This window comes from Coregonus lavaretus (assembly GCF_964263955.1).
Source record: "Coregonus lavaretus genome assembly, contig: HAP1_SCAFFOLD_336, whole genome shotgun sequence".
In the NCBI taxonomy this organism is placed as follows: Eukaryota; Metazoa; Chordata; class Actinopteri; order Salmoniformes; family Salmonidae; genus Coregonus; species Coregonus lavaretus.
In genome coordinates this window covers 445,373-464,303 of record NW_028162029.1, presented here as the reverse complement: position 1 = coordinate 464,303, position 18,931 = coordinate 445,373, and the positions used below count along the sequence as shown (strand labels likewise).

Here is an 18,931-nt window from a genome sequence, read left to right as displayed (position 1 = left end):
CCCCACGGTCATGTTGTCAACAAAGCAGCTTCATGCATCGTCAAGAAACATACAACATCTCTTTTCCATTAAATAAACGTTTGAATTTTCAAACTAGATTTACTTTGGAAGGCATTTAAAGCCTTTTTATCAAAAGCAATCACTTAATTTGCATGTGAAAACACAGAATGCTACTCATTTCTCCATGTGCTTATTTACGTCACTTTTGTTTTGAGCCGACTTTGCCGTCGGCCAGAGCGGAGCACCTGATTCATGCCTGGGAGGCAGCCCGGCTCCAAAAGGAATGCAATCACTTTTCACCCGGTTCAAACTCCTCCCAACGTGGTAACCCGGGCCAGATAAACCAACCCCCTCACTGACACACTTGTTGAATTATGCAAGAGAACAAGACAACACAGTAATTCAGAGGTGACTGAAATTTCATTTTCTTTATTTAAAAAATAAAAATAAAATACCTGATAAAATAACAAAATGTATATATGAGTGCATTCTTACATGAAATGAGCGCCGGAAGTTGCACAGAATTTTCACAACGTTGAAGTTTGCGGTCAGCAGACCTGAAATTTGCTCAGTGCCATATTTTTTTTGAGGGAACATTGCTCATCATTACCATGGGAACATGGGACTAATCTGAAATCCTTCCTCGGAATGTATCCTGCCAAGCGGAAGGATACTATATTGGAGTAATCCAATAGCTAACGTAACCGTGGTTACACATGTAAACCTTCGTTTTGTTTGTATAGCTTGTTTGACCCGAGTTGTGTCAAGTCACTCCGGATCACACTAACCGTGTGCAGAAAGTAGTCCGTCATAACTTTTTCCCCACTGATCTTTGTCGATAGCGCCTGCTAAATTCAGGGCAGCCATGTTGTTGAGAGCAGTAGCAACACTTTTGCAGTTCTCCAATGGCTAACGTTATATCTTTCAAAAAAGCAGCGGTAGCAAGGATTATCTAAGTATACTGAGCAGCTCATGTTATAGACAGAAGCATGCTACATGGCAGACCAAAACCCGAACTCATCTCTCGGCACGTCCGGCCCATCCATTATCTCATCCAATCATGGCTAGCGGGAAGGTTCCTGTCTTTTTCCGTGGGCTCTATGCCGAACTTCGAGGTATAACGTGGTCCCGGTTCCAGGAACATCACTGGATAGAAAAGCCAATATGGCTGCCAACGCAATGCCATATATGGACATGTGTTTCTGATGTCCGAACTCAGTAGCTCTCCTCTCATTGGTCCAAACGATTTGTTAGCTTTTTTTTTTTAGCTTGCAACACAGCCATCAAGGCGTCATAGATGAGATGAATTGATCATCAGAAATGGTTACAGTTAGATTGGCTAGTTAGTTTGAAAATACATGTAAAGTTTTTTTCAAATAAAAAAAACTAATCTGAATGCGATGCACAAGAGTTCTATTCACAAAACGCTCAGCTGGCGACTGTTTAGCTAATGCTAATTAGCTAGCTACAAATAGCTAGCATTAGCTACAAATAGCTAGCTAGATGGGTGATGCATATTTAAGGTGTTAAACAGGAACTCTGGAGCTCAGGCCCAGATCAACACTGCATTTATATGGTCTAATGGCCAACACCACAATAACAAAAGACTCTATCTGTGCTATTAAGTATAGTAGGGCTGCCTATACTAGGGTTAGTAGGGATCAGGCTTTCCTGACCTGTCAGTAATCTTGCTCTGATTTGTCATCCTAAGGGTCCCAGAGATAAAATGTAGCATAGTTTTGTTTGATCAAATCAATTTTTATATTCAAATCTAGGAACTGGGTTCTACAGTTTGAACCCCTGTTGTGTCTGGCTCCACACCCACCCCGCCAGGCCATCTAGATGTGTGAAAGTTAGTGTATAAGCTAATGATCCATCATGTATGACATTCCTGGGAGTTTGTAAACTTACATTTTGTTTTACCATATCATTTTTGTATGTTGTCTATAGTTATGTACTTGAAAATGTATCAATTGACCAATTCGGCACATTTGGGCAGACTTCATACAAAATAGTCCAGTATTGCAATGCTTCACTGGATCAATCTGAAACTTTGCACACACACTGCTGCCATCTAGTGGCCACAATCTAAATTGCGTCTAAACTGCAATATTATATTGTGGCCTTTCTCTTGCATTTAAAAAGTGATGGAATAAAACATATATAGAAAACGCATATTTTTTTGTTTGTATTATCTTTTACCAGATCTAATGTGTTATATTCTCCTACATTAATTTCACATTTCCGCAAAGTCTATGCATATCCTTGCTTCAGGTCCTGAGCTACAGGCAGTTAGATTTGGGTATGTCATTTTAGGGGCGTGGAGAGGAGGGCCTGTGGAGAGGAGGGCCGGTGGAGAGGAGGGCCGGTGGAGAGGAGGGGCGTGGAGAGGAGGGGCGTGGAGAGGAGGGGCGTGGAGAGGAGGGCCGGTGGAGAGGAGGGCCGGTGGAGAGGAGGGGCGTGGAGAGGAGGGGCTGTGGAGAGGAGGGGCGTGGAGAGGATGGGCGTGGAGAGGAGGGGCTGTGGAGAGGAGGGCCGGATGAGAGAAGGGGCGTGGAGAGAAAGATGTACGTTAAGTACCATGTCACCAATCTGAAATGGTGGCAGCATCTCACACTATGCTGTGAGATATCCACCATTCAAAGCATATTGCACAACATGGCCTGGTAGTAGCCTTCACACTGGGAGATTTCATAAGCCGATTGTTTACACTGTGTTAGCTGTAAAAACATTGGGAGAGGATACAGCCCATTCTCCTAACGTTGTTGACCCTGTCATATACTATGATAGGAAAGGAGCCTTGTCCGCTGGATACGGCGTGTGAATGACAATCTAGGAATTTTAGCGGGATGCTCTGGCTTGTTTCATGGCTATATCTATTAGACATGACTAGGGCTTTGTCCACATTTTTTATTAGATATTACAAGTTCAAATTCACATGGCAGAATACAATTGAATTGCATGACAAAAATAAAACTACAAATCTAACATAAATGATCCACTTTTCACATCTCAGAAAACATTTTAGGAAATGTTTTTTTTGCTCATCTTTATCAAGGGTTCCAATCCTTTTGGACCTGACTTCAAGTGCTTTGTTTCTGGATTGGTCAAAAGCTTTTGATACTGTTGGTCATGCTATTATATTGAATAAGTTGTGCTTGATAGGCCTGAGCTCTGACGCCTGTTCATGATTATCTTAGTAACAGAACTCAGGCCATCGTGATTGATGGGGTTGAAGTCTGACTTTCTTGAAGTACATAAAAGGTGTACCACAGGGGTCGATTTTGCAACCTGTTCTCTTCACTAGTTATATTACACCATTGGTCAATCTGTTTAATTTGTTTTTACCTCATCTATATGTGTTACGAGTACTGAGGATACGAAGAACAAAATTCTAAATACTTTTCATCTTGAAGTTCTTGTGCCGTTTGGGCAATTTAATGTATTGATTAGGGATTTATTTGTGTAGGAATGTAACTTTTTCTGGGTGATTTGTGACGTCTTATTTGTGCTTACCATGACTATTTTTGTATTCTAATATATACAGTGCCCTCCACTAATATTGGCCCCCCAGCCATGACTTCCTGTTTCACTGGGGTATAAATATGAGGTGACACACAGGCCAAGTTCCCATAGTCATCCATCACTATGGGAAAGACCCGAGAATACAGTACTGATGTGCGACAAAAGGTTGTTGAGCTGCACAAATCTGGAAATGGCTATGAAAAAAATAGCTCAACGGTTGAAAATGCCCATTTCCACTATCAGGGCAATAATTAAGAAGTTTAAAGCAGCTGGAGATGTTAACAATCAGCACAGTTAGAAAGATATGGCATATAGAAGCAAACTAGATGGACATCATGAAAATGATCGGAGAGGTTGAGAGTAGAAGAAGTTCAGGAGCAAAAAAAAAATGTATATATATATATATATATATATATATAATAGAATTATTGTAAAATTAACTTTGTCCATAAGGTGTAGATAGTAAGTATAGACCGGAAGTAGAGGCCTGGGCATTGTTGTTCACTAATTTACTCCAAGTAGGGAAAGGATGGCGGGGTTGAAAAGTAATAAAGGGGAGTATATATATAAAAAACATGGGGGATTTGGAAGTGATGCAGACAATTACATTGATAGAAGATACAATCTATCTGCAATATTAAGCTGATCCATCCCCCCAAGAAAAAAATAATTAAGAAGTTTAAAGCAGCTTGAGATGTTAACAATCAGCCTGGAAGAGGACGTGTGTCTATATTGACCCCACGCATAGTGTGTCACGATCGTCTAATGAGGACCAATGCGCAGCGTTGAAGGTGAACATCTTTTATTAGATAAATGATCACACGATCAAAATAACAAACGAAACGTGACGTCTACAGTTGAACACAACCCAACGAGAACAAGAAACCACAAAACACAAAGTGAAAACCGACAGTTTAAATATGGCTCCCAATCAGAGACAACGAGCCAACAGCTGACACTCGTTACCTCTGATTGGGAGTCACTCACACAAAGAAATACAATAACCTAGACCCACAACAAAACATAGAAACTAACACCCTGGCTCAACATACGAGAGTCCCCCGAGCCAGGGCGTGACAGTACCCCCCCCTAAAGGCGCGGACTCCGACCGCGCCAACGAAACACAACAGGGGAGGGACCGGGTGGGCACTCCGCCTAGGCGGCGGATCCGGCTCCAGTGGAACAGGCACGTGCCGTGCCGAACCGACAATGCACACCACTGGCTTGGTGTGGGGAACAGGCACGGGCCGGACAGGGCTGACGAAACGCCCCACAGACTTGGTGCTGGGAGCAGGAGTGGGCCGGACTGGGCTGGCGACGCGCACCACAGACCTGGTGCGGAGAGCAGGAACGGGCAGAGCCGGGCTGACGAGACGCACCACAGACTTGATGCGGGGAGCAGGAATGGGCCGGACTGGGCTGGCGACGCGCACCACAGACCTGGTGCGGAGAGCAGGAACGGGCAGAGCCGGGCTGACGAGACGCACCACAGACTTGATGCGGGGAGCAGGAATGGGCCGGACTGGGCTGGCGACGCGCACCACAGACCTGGTGCGGAGAGCAGGAACGGGCAGAGCCGGGCTGACGAGACGCACCACAGGCTTGATGCGGGGAGCAGGAATGGGCCGGACTGGGCTGGCGACGCGCATCACAGACCTGGTGCGGGGAGCAGGAACGGGCAGAGCCGGGCTGACGAGACGCACCGTAGACTTGATGCGGAGCGCAGGCACGGGCCGTGCCGGACTGACGACGCACACCACTGGCTTGGTGCGGGAAGCTTGGATGGGCCGGACTGTACTGGGGACACACACCACTGGCCCTACACCGGGATCTGGAACGGGCCGGACCGGACTGGCAACACACGCCAGTACCTCTCGCCGTGCCTCTACTTCCTCCATCCCCTCTTCGACCAGTGGCCCCCGTAACCCGGCGGCCTTCTCCGGCAACCCACTGGGCCGCTCTATCGCGGCCTCCTGCTGGTCCGACGTCGTGAGCCCCCCCCTAAAAATTTTCGGGGCGTCTCTCCTACCCGTGGACCAGGTCTCCATATCCCTCGCCAGCTTCTCGCCCTTCTGCCATAAGGTCAAGCCCCTCTCTTCCTCACTCGGCTTGACCCAGTCCAGGAGGCGAAGGAGATCTGTGAGGGATCTCCCTGGCGATGGCTCCTGGACACGCTGCTTGGTCCCATCTTGGTGGTTTCTTCTGTCACGATCGTCTAATGAGGACCAATGCGCAGCGTTGAAGGTGAACATCTTTTATTAGATAAATGATCACACGATCAAAATAACAAACGAAACGTGACGTCTACAGTTGAACACAACCCAACGAGAACAAGAAACCACAAAACACAAAGTGAAAACCGACAGTTTAAATATGGCTCCCAATCAGAGACAACGAGCCAACAGCTGACACTCGTTACCTCTGATTGGGAGTCACTCACACAAAGAAATACAATAACCTAGACCCACAACAAAACATAGAAACTAACACCCTGGCTCAACATACGAGAGTCCCCCGAGCCAGGGCGTGACACAGTGAGGAGGATGGGTTGAGTCGCCAAAAAAATCTCCAAGGATCACAGCTGGAGATTTGCAGTCGTTAGTTGGGTCTTGGGGTCAGAAAGTTTCCAAAACTACGATCAGACGCCACCTACATAACCACAAGTTGTTTGGGATGGTTGCCATAAAAAAGCCTTTGCTGTCATCAAACAATAAACTCAAGCGTTTGTCAAAACGTTACTGGAACTTTCAATGGGACCGGGTTCTATGGTCAGACGAGACCAAAATAGAGCTTTTTGGAAACTAACACCAGAGGTGGGTTTGGCGTAGACAGAAAGATAGCCATGCAGAAAAGTACCTCATCCCCACTGTGAAGTATGGTGGTGGATATTTGATGTTGTGGGGCTGTTTTTCTTCCAAAGGCCCTGGACAACTTGTTAGGATACATGGTATTATGGACTCCATCAAGTACCAGCAGATATTAGATCAAAACCTAACTGCTTCTGCTAGGAACCTTAAACTGGGCCGTGGTTGGATCTTCCACCAGGACAATGATCCAAAAGCACACCTCAAAATCAACACAAAAACATGGTTCACTGACCACAGAATCAAGGTTTCGCCATGGCCCTCCCAGTCCCCTGACCTAAACCCCATAGAAAACCTGTGGGATGAGCTGAAGAGGAGAGTCCACAAGCGTGGACCTCGGAATCTGAAGGATCTGGAGAGATTCTGTACGGAGGAACGGTCTCAGATCCCTTGCCATGTGTTCTCTAACCTCACTACGCATTAATAGGAGAAGACTCAGAGCTGTTATCTTGGCAAAGGGAGGTTGCACAAAGTATTGAATGAAGGGGTGCCGATAATTGTGGCATCACATTTATTTGAGAAAAAAATTATTTGTTTTATGATAAGAATAAACATTTTCTTTTTCAATTTTACTTGAATTAAAGGTTAGTTTTTTGTGAATATTTAGAACGAAAGACCAAGAGGATAAACAATAAAGACGTTTTTTGTTCACACCCCGTTTTGCTCATATTTACCAAAGGGTGCCAATATTAGTGGATGGAGCTGTATATATGTTTAATGTGTGTTTTATATTGTATTATACAGGGCACATTTGGAAAAGAGACCTAGGTTTCAATATGTCTTCCCTGTCAAAATAAAGGTTCATAAATAAACTCCAGCTCCAGTTATTTTTTTGTGGCCCCGGGGGGGTTTTGATAAACCTTATAGAGATGAGGAAATCATACCCCTGTCTTTTCTGGAACACCGTTATCAGGTCGCTCTTCCTCTCGCATGTAGTCCAGAGAAGATTGCAGGCATTCTGCACCCGGATAGATGGTTTATGGGGAAAATCATTTAGCAGAAGAGGGTTTGTGGAACGAGGAGGCAGTCGTCTAACATACATGACACTGCTTAGTGAACCACAAGACATCCTGTCCTTTTTATCAATGTGATCTAATATGTTCTATTTGACAACGTTCTTAGTTAGATTAAGTAAAATTATATTTTAGCCTATATTGTCACTATATCTGTCAAATAACACATTATATTGTATTTGCCAGGCTACTGTGGAATTGTAATGGTCATGATGACATTGACCAATAGACTGCCAGCGTGACAAATGGGACCTCCGTTGTTTCTGGATCTCATTTTATCTGTCCGGAACTCGGGTTTCTTGTAGAAAGAAGTAAATATAATTAAGAAACATCCAGTAGAATAAGAATCATCATGAACACAGTCTGAATGGTTCTTCAGGGCATTACAGCTGTAGAACTCTGGAACAATTCTGGAATTCTGGAGATAAGGTGGCTGACAGTTTCGCTGTAACGGTTTTGACTTCAAAGTTATTGTTTGTTATGGATGCCAGGTAGGTTGTGCCTACCAGAGAAAACATTGATTTCTCCTTTTTTGTTTGTGAGGGAGTGAGTCCCGTCTGGTCCGTCAAGTCTACACCAATACAAAGGACTCACGTAAAAGTCAGTATGGAAATAAAACTTTTCATTAACCCTTAAAACATTGCAAACAACTTCAAAACCACTGTGTTCTTTTGCGTCGGGGTTGTAAAATAAATGATCACACACATAATAACGTCACAACACAATGATCACTGGTTCCTCGAGAAAAGTCCCGTCCAGCCCGGTAAATGAGTTCAAATCTACTCAAGTGACATCAGTCGCGCAAACTATTTTTGCTTTGTCATTATGGGGTATTCTGTGTAGATTGATGAGGATTTTTATTTATTTAATCAATTTTAGAATAAGGCTGTAACTTAACAAAATGTGGAAAAAGTCAAGGTGGTCTGAATACTTTCCGAAATGGACTATAGATACATGCAGGTAGTTAGGTATACATGCAGGTAAATATAATCTAACACTTTCTAACACTATTTGCTCTGTTTAACACCTTAAATATGCATCACCCATCTAGTTAGCTATTTGTAGCTAACGTTAGCTATTTGTAGCTAGCTAGTCTAGCGTTATCTAAACAATCGCCAGCTGCATCGCATTCAAATTTTTTTTAAACGTGAACTATCCATCTATCTATCTATCTATCTATCTATCTATCTATCTATCTATCTATCTATCTATCTATCTATCTATCTATCTATCTATCTATCTATCTATCTATCTATCTATCTATCTATCTATCTATCTATCTATCTATCTATCTATCTATCTATCTATCTATCTATCTATCTATCTATCTATCTATCCATCCATCCATCCATCCATCCATCCATCCATCCATCCATCCATCCATCCATCCATCCATCCATCCATCCATCCATCCATCCATCCATCCATCCATCCATCCATCCATCCATCCATCCATCCATCCATCCATCCATCCATCCATCCATCCATCCATCCATCCATCCATCCATCCATCCATCCATCCATCCATCCATCCACTCATTTCTGATGATCCATTGATCTAATCCATGACGTCTTGACGGCTGTGTTGCAAGCTAAATGCTAAAAGAAAGTAAACAAATTGTTTGGACCAATGAGAGTAGAGCTACTGACGTCACACACACATGGCCATATACGGCATTGCGTTGGCAGCCATATTGGATTTTCTATCCGGTGATCTCCCTGGAACCGGGACCACATTCTGCCTTCGGCATAGAGCAGTATATAATATTTACATTTACATTTTAGTCATTTAGCAGATGCTCTTATCCAGAGCGGCTTACAGTTAGTGAGTGCATACATTTTCATACATACATATATAATAGATATATCTATATCATAGAGCCTAATCGTATTTACAGTTTTTACAAGTTTGTTATTACGTTTGTTAAAGTTCAATTTCTGCAAAAAAAACTTTGATAAAATATAAAAACTATTACGTTCAAATGCCTCTCATGTGAAGAGGTGATGTGCTACATACACTTAGCTTCCTGAAACGGGTCACATTGTCACTTCAACGCTTTAATCTCATGGTAAAACTAATCTACACTGTGGAAAACTAAACTAATAGAAACTAAATATACAAACTAATCTACACTGTGGAAAACAAACATGTTTTTCAGACAATAAGGTTGGAGTCACGTGGTGGTGGTTAGTGTCATACTATTGGTTAGACAGTTTCCCCTTTAATGAGGTTGACAGTTAAAACTGTCTCTTACATCAGGCTGAGTCACACAGAGGATCCAGCGGTGAAGTGAACAGACACAAACCTACAACTGAGATAACAGCAGACGTTACAACCGTAGAAGTTACAACAGTAGAAGTTACAAGATTAGAAGTTACAAGAGTAGAAGATACAAGAGTAGAAGTTACAACAGTAGAAGTTACTGCATTTGAGCACAAGTGTGTAAAGATGTCAGAGGCAAACTATGGAAACAGAGATGGATTTAAAGGCAAAGCACCTAATGAAATGAAGACCATGGATATTGATGATTGTATATACAGCAACGAAACACCCATCAAGCCCTGCAGGAAGGATGGAGTTGGTGATCAACCATCAGGTAACAGTTTATCCTGGTATAGTGCTTGATACTGACACATACGTATACCCCAACACACACACACACACACACACACACACACACACACACACACACACACACACACACACACACACACACACACACACACACACACACACACACACACACACACACACACACACACACACACACACACACACACACACACACACACACACACACACACACACACTGTTGCTACTGTCTATTATCTATCCTGTTGCCTAGTTACTTGACCCCTACCTCCATGTACAGTTCTTTCAGAAAGTAACGTTAGTGTCACGTCTCCTCCATTTTGCTCGTATTAAGCACACGTTTTAAAATCAGCAAGGGATTCCTGCATAGCTATAAAATCTGACTGTAGTTTTGACACAACCAGATCACCAGTCGGGGCCACAGCATACATAGTAGTATCATCTGTCACGTCTCCTCCCGTTGCTCCCCTCCTGGCGCTCTGATTCGCCGGTCTACTGAGCCACCGGTCTGAGCGCACCACCTCGGCAAACACAGGAATGGAAACCCAACGCACCCTAATCACCTCCAGCGCCCCAGCACCTCATCATCTCCTCACCACCCCTATATAGCCCTGGGCTGTTCATCTCATCACCACCCCTATATAGCCCTGGGCACCTCATCATCTCATCACCACCCCTATATAGCCCTGGGCTGTTCAGTGTCGTGTTGTGTGTGATTGTTAGTGTCATGTCTTGTACTCGCTCGTTGTTGTTCTCTTGCTCAGTGTTAAAGCAAACCTTTACGTTGTTGATTCCTGCGTCCTGCCTCTTCGTATCCTCAGTAGTCGTCACAGTTAGGCACAATAGCGAGCAGTAGTTTTCGCACGTTGCAGCTAGCTAGCTTTTCTTGTCGGCTAGTGTGCAGCGGCTGCAGCAGGTGTTATCAAAGAGGATGTTGTTGCTAATTTGTTAGCTTCTCCCAAGAATAACTTTCAACGAGAGGTTAAGTTTCAAATGATCATCATCAGCACTTGCTGTTGTTTGCCATCTCTTTGAAAATAACTTATGTCTGTGAAACATTGTTGCATTTAACGTGGAACTGACAGCATCTTAGCAACATGACTTCTTATTAAAATCTGTTCAAATAGGAAGAATATGACACTTTAAAAAAACAAAAGTTCTTAGAATGTTTGGGAATTACGTAGAGTGGGAAAGCGGCCGTGCGTTTGGACAATTAATAGACACTGCAGTAAATAAAACCGAATAAAAACATCTGTCTGTTCCAGGACCGGAGTCTACACAGACCGGTGTGCTATAGCCGATCAGAGCTACAGTAGACCTTTATACAAACAAGCCATTTGCCACATGAGCCTGCCATCATTCACTTTGAACTGGACTGTGTGTTTACAGGCTGTTGCAACAGCGCGACTTTAGATCATTAGAACGCATTCGCCAAAAGCCAGAAAATACACCTGAATGGATTCCTGCAAATACGTAAACACCACATTTGGGAACTTTTCAGTCCTATTGATCAAACAACCATGAAAAGGTAGGCCCTCTCTCCGTCAGTTATGCACATCAACAAGATCAACAACTAATGCTAGCCAGAACAAGATGAGCTAAAATCTAATGGAAGGAACATTATGGTATGCGAATTGTAGTGGGTCTAGGGTTTCCGGGATGATGGTGTTGATGTGAGCCATAACCAGCCTTTCAAAGCACTTCATGGCTACCGACGTGAGTGCTACGGGGCGGTAATCATTTAGGCAGGTTACCATCGCTTCCTTGGGCACAGGGACTATGGTGGACTGCTTGAACCATGTAGGTATTACAGACTCGGTCAGGGAGAGGTTGAAAATGTCAGTGAAGACAGCATAGAAGTGGTTTAGCTCGTCTGGTAGGCTTGTGTCACTGGGCAGCTCTCGGTTGTGCTTCCCTTTGTAGTCCGTAACAGTTTTCAAGCCCTGCCACATCCGACGAGCGTCAGAGCCGGTGTAGTAGGATTCAATCTTAGTCCTGTATTGACGCTTTGCCTGTTTGATGGTCCGTCGGAGGGCGTAGCGGGATTTCTTATAAGCATCCGGATTAGTGTTCCGCTCCTTGAAAGCGGCAGCTCTAGCCTTTAGCTCGATGCGGATGTTGCCTGTAATCATTTTGCTTCTGGTTGGGATATGTATGTACGGTCACTGTGGGGACGACGTCGTCAATGCACTTATTGATGAAGCCGGTGACTGAGGTGGTATACTCCTCAATGCCATTGGATGAATCCCGGAACACATTCCAGTCTGTGCTTGCTACATATATAGATACGCTAGCCTATTAGTGACGTTATGACTGACTTGTGATCATTGCCCTTGCTAGTTTGATTGTATTGACATACCCAGCCTTAGATATATTTATTCGTTTTTGTCCAGAATATTGAGTCATTGAAACTGAAACGGTGCATCTTGAATGTAGTCAGCAAACAACGTACCAGGCCAGCTGTGATTTACAACCAGATAGCAATATTTTTTTGGTGCCCAAAAGTTCCCAAACGGCCCACCCCAGTGAAGGAAAGCCACCCTGTGTGAATATATTTCATGTGCTTTACGATTGTGTTGTCTACTTTGTGAATGATTTCTCTATTGTACTACATAATTGATAAGTCGCAGACCTCCATTATACGCATCAGTAGGGATTAAAAGTGAGTATACCACTGAAACAAAAGTGGGCGTATCCCCTCCACAGCACCACTGGCCCTTTGTGTTTTACAAAAAGTCTCTTACATGAGTGGTTACGGTTGCTGTCCTTTAAGAATCACGAACCTGTCACAAACTGAAGGCCTATAGGTTTGCGCAAACATGTCTGTAATAGATAAGGCTGTTAAGATATTAATGTATCAAGAAAGGAGTGTATATATTTGGCCTGGCGAAGCGGTTTTATGCTGGTCTCAGGAAGAAAAGTACGAGTCCTCACTGTCCAAGACAGAGCCAAGCACGAGACACTGTGTGGTCTCGAGACCGGATGAGTACTACAACACTGGAATTCAAAATGGACAAAATCTACCCACAATACCCCATAATGACGCAGTGCAAACATGTAAGACATTTTTGCAAATTTATTGAAAATGAAATATCTAATTTACACATGTATTCACACCCCTGAGTCAATACATGTTAGAATCACCTTTGGCAGCGATTACAGCTGTGAGTCTCTGGGTAAGTCTCTAAGAGCTTTTACACACCTGGATTGTATAATATCTGCCCATTTATTCTTTTCATCTGTCAAATTCGTTGTTGATCATTGCTAGACAACCATTTTCAAGTCTTGCCATAGATTTTCAAGCAGATTTAAGTAAACTGTAACTCTGCAAACTTCTTGTGGCCTTGTGTTTTAGGTTATTGTCTTGTTGAATGGTGAATTCATCTCCAAGTGTCTGGTGGAAAGCAGACTGAACCAGGTTTTCGTCTAGGATTTTGCCTGTGTTTATATCCAGTCAGTTTCTTTTTTTTCATCCTGAAAAACTATGGAGAGTGGTACTCAGTAATGTGTTGTATTGGATTTGCCCCAAACATAACACTTTGTATTGAGGACAAAATGTTAATTGCTTTGCCACATGTTTTGCAGTATTACTTTAGTGCCTTGTTGCAAACAGGATGCATGTTTAGGAATAGTTTTATTCTGTACAGCTCTGTTTTTTTTTGTTTACCCATCTACCAATAGGTGCCCTTCTTTGCGAGGCATTGGAACACCACCCTGGTCTTTGTGGTTGAATCTGTGTTTGAAATTCACTGCTCAACTGAGGGACCTTACAGATAATTGTATGTGTGGGGTACAGAGATGAGGTAGTCATTCAAAAATCACTACTATTGCACACAGATTGAGTCCATGCAACGTATTATGTGACTTGTTAAACAACTTTTTACTCCTGAACGTATTAAGGCTCGCCATAACAAAGGGGTTGAATAGTTATTGACTCGAGACATTTCAGCTTTTCATTTTTTATTAATTTGTAAAAATGTCTAAAAACATAACTCCAGACCAGGCCAGTGACGCATTTTTATTTATTTAGACTGTAACACAACAAAATGTGAAAAAAGTCACTTTCTGATGACCCCGTATCCGTGCACATCGACTCGGTACTGGTCCTCACTGTATATAGCCATGTTATATTTACTTGTTCATGTTATTCGTTATTCACTGTGTATTTGTTATTATTTTTTACTCTGCATTGTTGGAAAAGGACCCATAAGTCAGCATTTCACTTTTAGTCTGCACCTGTTGTTTATGAAGCATGTGAAAAATGAAAATTTGATTTGATTTGGACTGAAATAGGTGCCAGTACTCATTTTGGGTGCCTGAACTCTGCAATATGTTTAAGCCAGTGTTCTATAAGAGGTTCTGGAAGTCAAGCAGTATAAAGTGTGAGGTGCTGGAACTCAGTTCTGGTGTTCTGTCCCTTGTCAAGTTTGTGTTTTTTCCTCGGTGCTTCAAAGAGCAAATGGACACAAAAGTCGATGCAAATACTACGCTGATAAAGAGCAAGTTCTTATGGTAATAATTTGTGCTTCAGTGTTTTATCAGTGGTGGAAGAGATACTCTGGAGCTGCTGCAGTGAGTCTGGGGCTGCTGTGTGTTCTCCTATTGGCTGGGATCATAGGCCTGTTGCTCTACCGTGAGTTTGATATGTTCTCAATCAAACTTTCTCTTAATCATCAGTGGTGTTATGACCAGGGATCAATTCCATTTCAACTCCATTCAATTCAATTCAGAAAGTACACCAAATTCCAATTCCAATTCCACATTGTCCTCATTGAAAAATATTGAAGAGAATTGGACTTGGAAATCCAGTGTACTTCCTGAATAGACTGGAATTGAAATGCAATTGAACCCAACCCTGGTAATGATAGATTAACTTTTCCACTGTTACCTTGGTCGTTGATGGTATTATTTCACAGAGCGAAACCAATTAACCAGATCCAACACCCTGACCAAAGAGAGAGACCAGTTACAGACCAGCGGCAACAACCTGACTGAAGAGAGAGACCAGCTACAGACCAGCAACAACACCCTGACTACAGAGAGAGACCAGTTACAGACCAGTTACAACACCCTGACCAATGAGAGAGACCAGCTACAGACCAGTTACAACACCCTGACCAAAGAGAGAGACCAGTTACAGACAAGCTACAACATCCTGACCAAAGAGAGAGACCAGCTACAGACCAGCTACAACACCCTGACCGAAGAGAGAGACCAGCTACAGACCAGATACAACACCCTGACCAAAGAGAGAGACCAGCTACAGACCAGTTACAACACCCTGACCAAAGAGAGAGACCAGTTACAGACCAGATACAACACCCTGACCAAAGAGAGAGACCATCTACAGACCAGATGCAACACCTTGACCAAAGAGAGAGACCAGTTACAGACCAGTTCCAACACCCTGACCAAAGAGAGAGACCAGTTACAGACCAGATACAACACCCTGACCAAAGAGAGAGACCAGATACAGACCAGATACATCACCCTGACTACAGAGAGAGACCAGATACAGACCAGATACAACACCCTGACCAAAGAGAGAGACCAGTTACAGACCAGATACAACACCCTGACCAAAGAGAGAGACCATCTACAGACCAGATGCAACACCTTGACAGCAGAGAGAGACCAGCTACAGAAAGGTGTTGAGAAAGGTGAGTAAAATTGTCTAATGACTGTTCTGTTTGACAGTCTCTGCATCAGTTCACATGCCACTTACAAACAGGCAATTCAATTTACATTAAAGGACACATTTTAGAAAAAAATCTACGACTTCCAAACCGTCCATTAGTTAGTGCCCTGTCTTCCTTGAGTGTTTGATTGAGACTTAATTCAATGTGAGTTGTATGTGACTAAAGAAGAACATTTAAATTATAGTGTGTCCGCAAGGATGGAAGAAGCTTGGTAGCAGTTGTTACTACATCTCTACTGAGTACAAATCCTGGGAGGAGAGCAAACAGGACTGCAGAGATAGAGGAGCAGACCTGGTGATCATCAACAGCCAAGACAAACAGGTGTGTGTGGAGAGAGAGAGAGAGAGAGAGAGAGAGAGAGAGAGAGAGAGAGAGAGAGAGAGAGAGAGAGAGAGAGAGAGAGAGAGAGAGAGAGAGAGAGAGAGAGAGAGAGAGAGAGAGAGAGAGAGAGAGAGAGAGAGAGAGAGAGAGAGAGAGAGAGAGAGAATTAACAATTTTGTCTATCCCACAACGACAGACATTTGTCAATTGGTTATGTGGAGTGAAGAACTATGTCTGGATTGGTCTGACTGACTCTGTTACTGAGGGGACCTGGAAATGGGTGGACGACACACCACTGACCACAACGTAAGACATTTAATGAGTTCTGTGTCATTATGAAATCACTGTCTGGAGTAGTAGGCTGTGAGAATGGACAGCCTGATTCTATGTGTTGTTTCTACTACAGGTATTGGAACAGTGGACAGCCTGATTCTATGTGTTGTTTCTACTACAGGTATTGGAACAGTGGACAGCCTGATTCTATGTGTTGTTTCTACTACAGGTATTGGAACAGTGGACAGCCTGATTCTATGTGTTGTTTCTTCTACAGGTACTGGAACAGTGGACAGCTTGATTCTATGTGTTGTTTCTTCTACAGGTATTGGAACAGTGGACAGCCTTATTCTATGTGTTGTTTCTTCTACAGGTATTGGAACAGTGGACAGTCTGATTCTATGTGTTGTTTCATCTACAGGTACTGGAACAGTGGACAGCCTGATTCTATGTGTTGTTTCTTCTACAGGTATTGGAACAGTGGACAGCCTGATTCTATGTGTTGTTTCTTCTACAGGTATTGGAACAGTGGACAGCCTTATTCTATATGTTTCTTCTACAGGTATTGGAACAGTGGACAGCCTGATTCTATGTGTTGTTTCTTCTACAGGTATTGGAACAGTGGACAGCCTGATTATATGTGTTGTTTCTTCTACAGGTATTGGAACAGTGGACAGCCTTATTCTATATGTTTCTTCTACAGGTATTGGAACAGTGGACAGTCTGATTCTATGTGTTGTTTCATCTACAGGTACTGGAACAGTGGACAGCCTGATTCTATGTGTTGTTTCTTCTACAGGTATTGGAACAGTGGACAGCCTGATTCTATGTGTTGTTTCTTCTACAGGTATTGGAACAGTGGACAGCCTTATTCTATATGTTTCTTCTACAGGTATTGGAACAGTGGACAGCCTGATTCTATGTGTTGTTTCTTCTACAGGTATTGGAACAGTGGACAGCCTGATTATATGTGTTGTTTATTCTACAGGTACAGGAACAGTAGACAGCCTGATTATATGTGTTGTTTCTTCTACAGGTATTGGAACAGTGGACAGCCTTATTCTATATGTTTCTTCTACAGGTATTGGAACAGTGGACAGTCTGATTCTATGTGTTGTTTCATCTACAGGTACTGGAACAGTGGACAGCCTGATTCTATGTGTTGTTTCTTCTACAGGTATTGGAACAGTGGACAGCCTGATTCTATGTGTTGTTTCTTCTACAGGTATTGGAACAGTGGACAGCCTTATTCTATATGTTTCTTCTACAGGTATTGGAACAGTGGACAGCCTGATTCTATGTGTTGTTTCTTCTACAGGTATTGGAACAGTGGACAGCCTGATTCTATGTGTTGTTTCTTCTACAGGTATTGGAACAGTGGACAGCCTGATTATATGTGTTGTTTCTTCTACAGGTATTGGAACAGTGGACAGCCTGATTATATGTGTTGTTTCTTCTACAGGTATTGGAACAGTGGACAGCCTGATTCTATGTGTTGTTTCTTCTACAGGTACTGGAAGAGTGGAGAGCCTAATGGTGGTGTAGCTGAGAACTGTGCGTATTTCTACTCCTGGTCATCAGACATAGGAGCATGGTGGGACTATGACTGTTCCTATCAATACAGATGGATCTGTGAGAAATAGGATTCTCTGTACTGCTAGAGACCATTTCAGACATATGTTTTAAATCCTTAAACCTAGACTTGGACCAAACAAAATAGCGATTGATTTGCAACGCTTGTAGTTAACCATTGATTCCTTCCAAACCGCTCAATGTTGAATTTCTGATTTCCTACTTGATGTGTAATGTTTATGTCCAATGACGATGAGCACTGATACCTTGTATCTATAATTTGTTCTTAACTGACTTGCCTAGTTAAATTAACAATAAAAACAAATTCTGCTGTGATATAGTGAGTGACAGAACACTGAACCAATCACGGCGCAACTAGAGAACATTACCAAAGCGTACACTCTGTATATTCCCGCTGGCTGCCCCACCACCCCAGAAAGCACTGAGCGAGGCTGAAACACCTGCATTTAGGCGCTGCCTTACTCAAGAAAGAGAACATGTCGTAGCCGGCCGCGACCGGGAGACCCATGGGGCGGCGCACAATTGGCCCAGTGTCGTCCAGGGAAAGAATGGCTGGCAGGGATGTAGCTCAGTTGGTAGAGCATGGCGTTTGCAACGCCAGGGTTGTGGGTTCGATTCCCATGGGGGGCCAGTATGAAAAATAAAAAAATAATGTATGGACTCACTAACTGTAAGTCGCTCTGGAAAAGAGCGTCTGCTAAATGACTAAAATGTAAAAATGTATGCGGCTTCATTAACTCAAATATATATTTTTTTACATTGTTTGCAAACTGATATGTCACATGAATTAATGCCAAAATAACATGCAAAACAGGCAAAAAACATTTTATAAATGATTATTATATATATATATATATGTGTGTATATTAAAAAAAAAATTCTAAACAGGTGAGGCCCTGAATTGTGTTCATTTCTTGTGGAATTGAAAAAAGTTAGCGTTTAATACGGTTGAAATGTTTACAAACTAGATGCGCTGAAATGAAAGCAACTTCTGACAATGAACACTCGGATTATAGTGATATTATGTCTCATCTCGCAAACAATGTAAAG

At 42.9% G+C, this 18,931-nt stretch overlaps 1 protein-coding gene across 1 annotated transcript; it reads left to right on the top strand.

The window, feature by feature from the left end:
• Positions 1–9,757: 9,757 nt before the first annotated feature.
• LOC311119723 (uncharacterized protein) lies at positions 9,758–18,655 on the top strand. Its single transcript, XM_084194385.1, has 6 exons — positions 9,758–9,999; positions 14,527–14,628; positions 14,912–15,655; positions 15,879–16,015; positions 16,212–16,321; positions 17,799–18,655. The coding sequence occupies exons 1-6, from the start codon at positions 9,852–9,854 to the stop codon at positions 17,929–17,931; spliced, it is 1,374 nt and encodes a 457-aa protein (XP_084050511.1). The 5' UTR covers positions 9,758–9,851; the 3' UTR covers positions 17,932–18,655.
• The last annotated feature ends 276 nt before the right edge of the window (positions 18,656–18,931 follow it).

Excerpts from the sequence above, each read along its gene's own strand:
- LOC311119723 (XM_084194385.1), top strand. The coding sequence starts at position 9,852 with ATGTCAGAGGCAAACTATGGAAACAGAGATGGATTTAAAGGCAAAGCA. Across the intron at positions 14,629-14,911 it reads CATAGGCCTGTTGCTCTACC|AGCGAAACCAATTAACCAGA; the intron begins GTGAGTTTGATA and ends ATTATTTCACAG. Across the intron at positions 16,016-16,211 it reads TCAACAGCCAAGACAAACAG|ACATTTGTCAATTGGTTATG; the intron begins GTGTGTGTGGAG and ends CCACAACGACAG.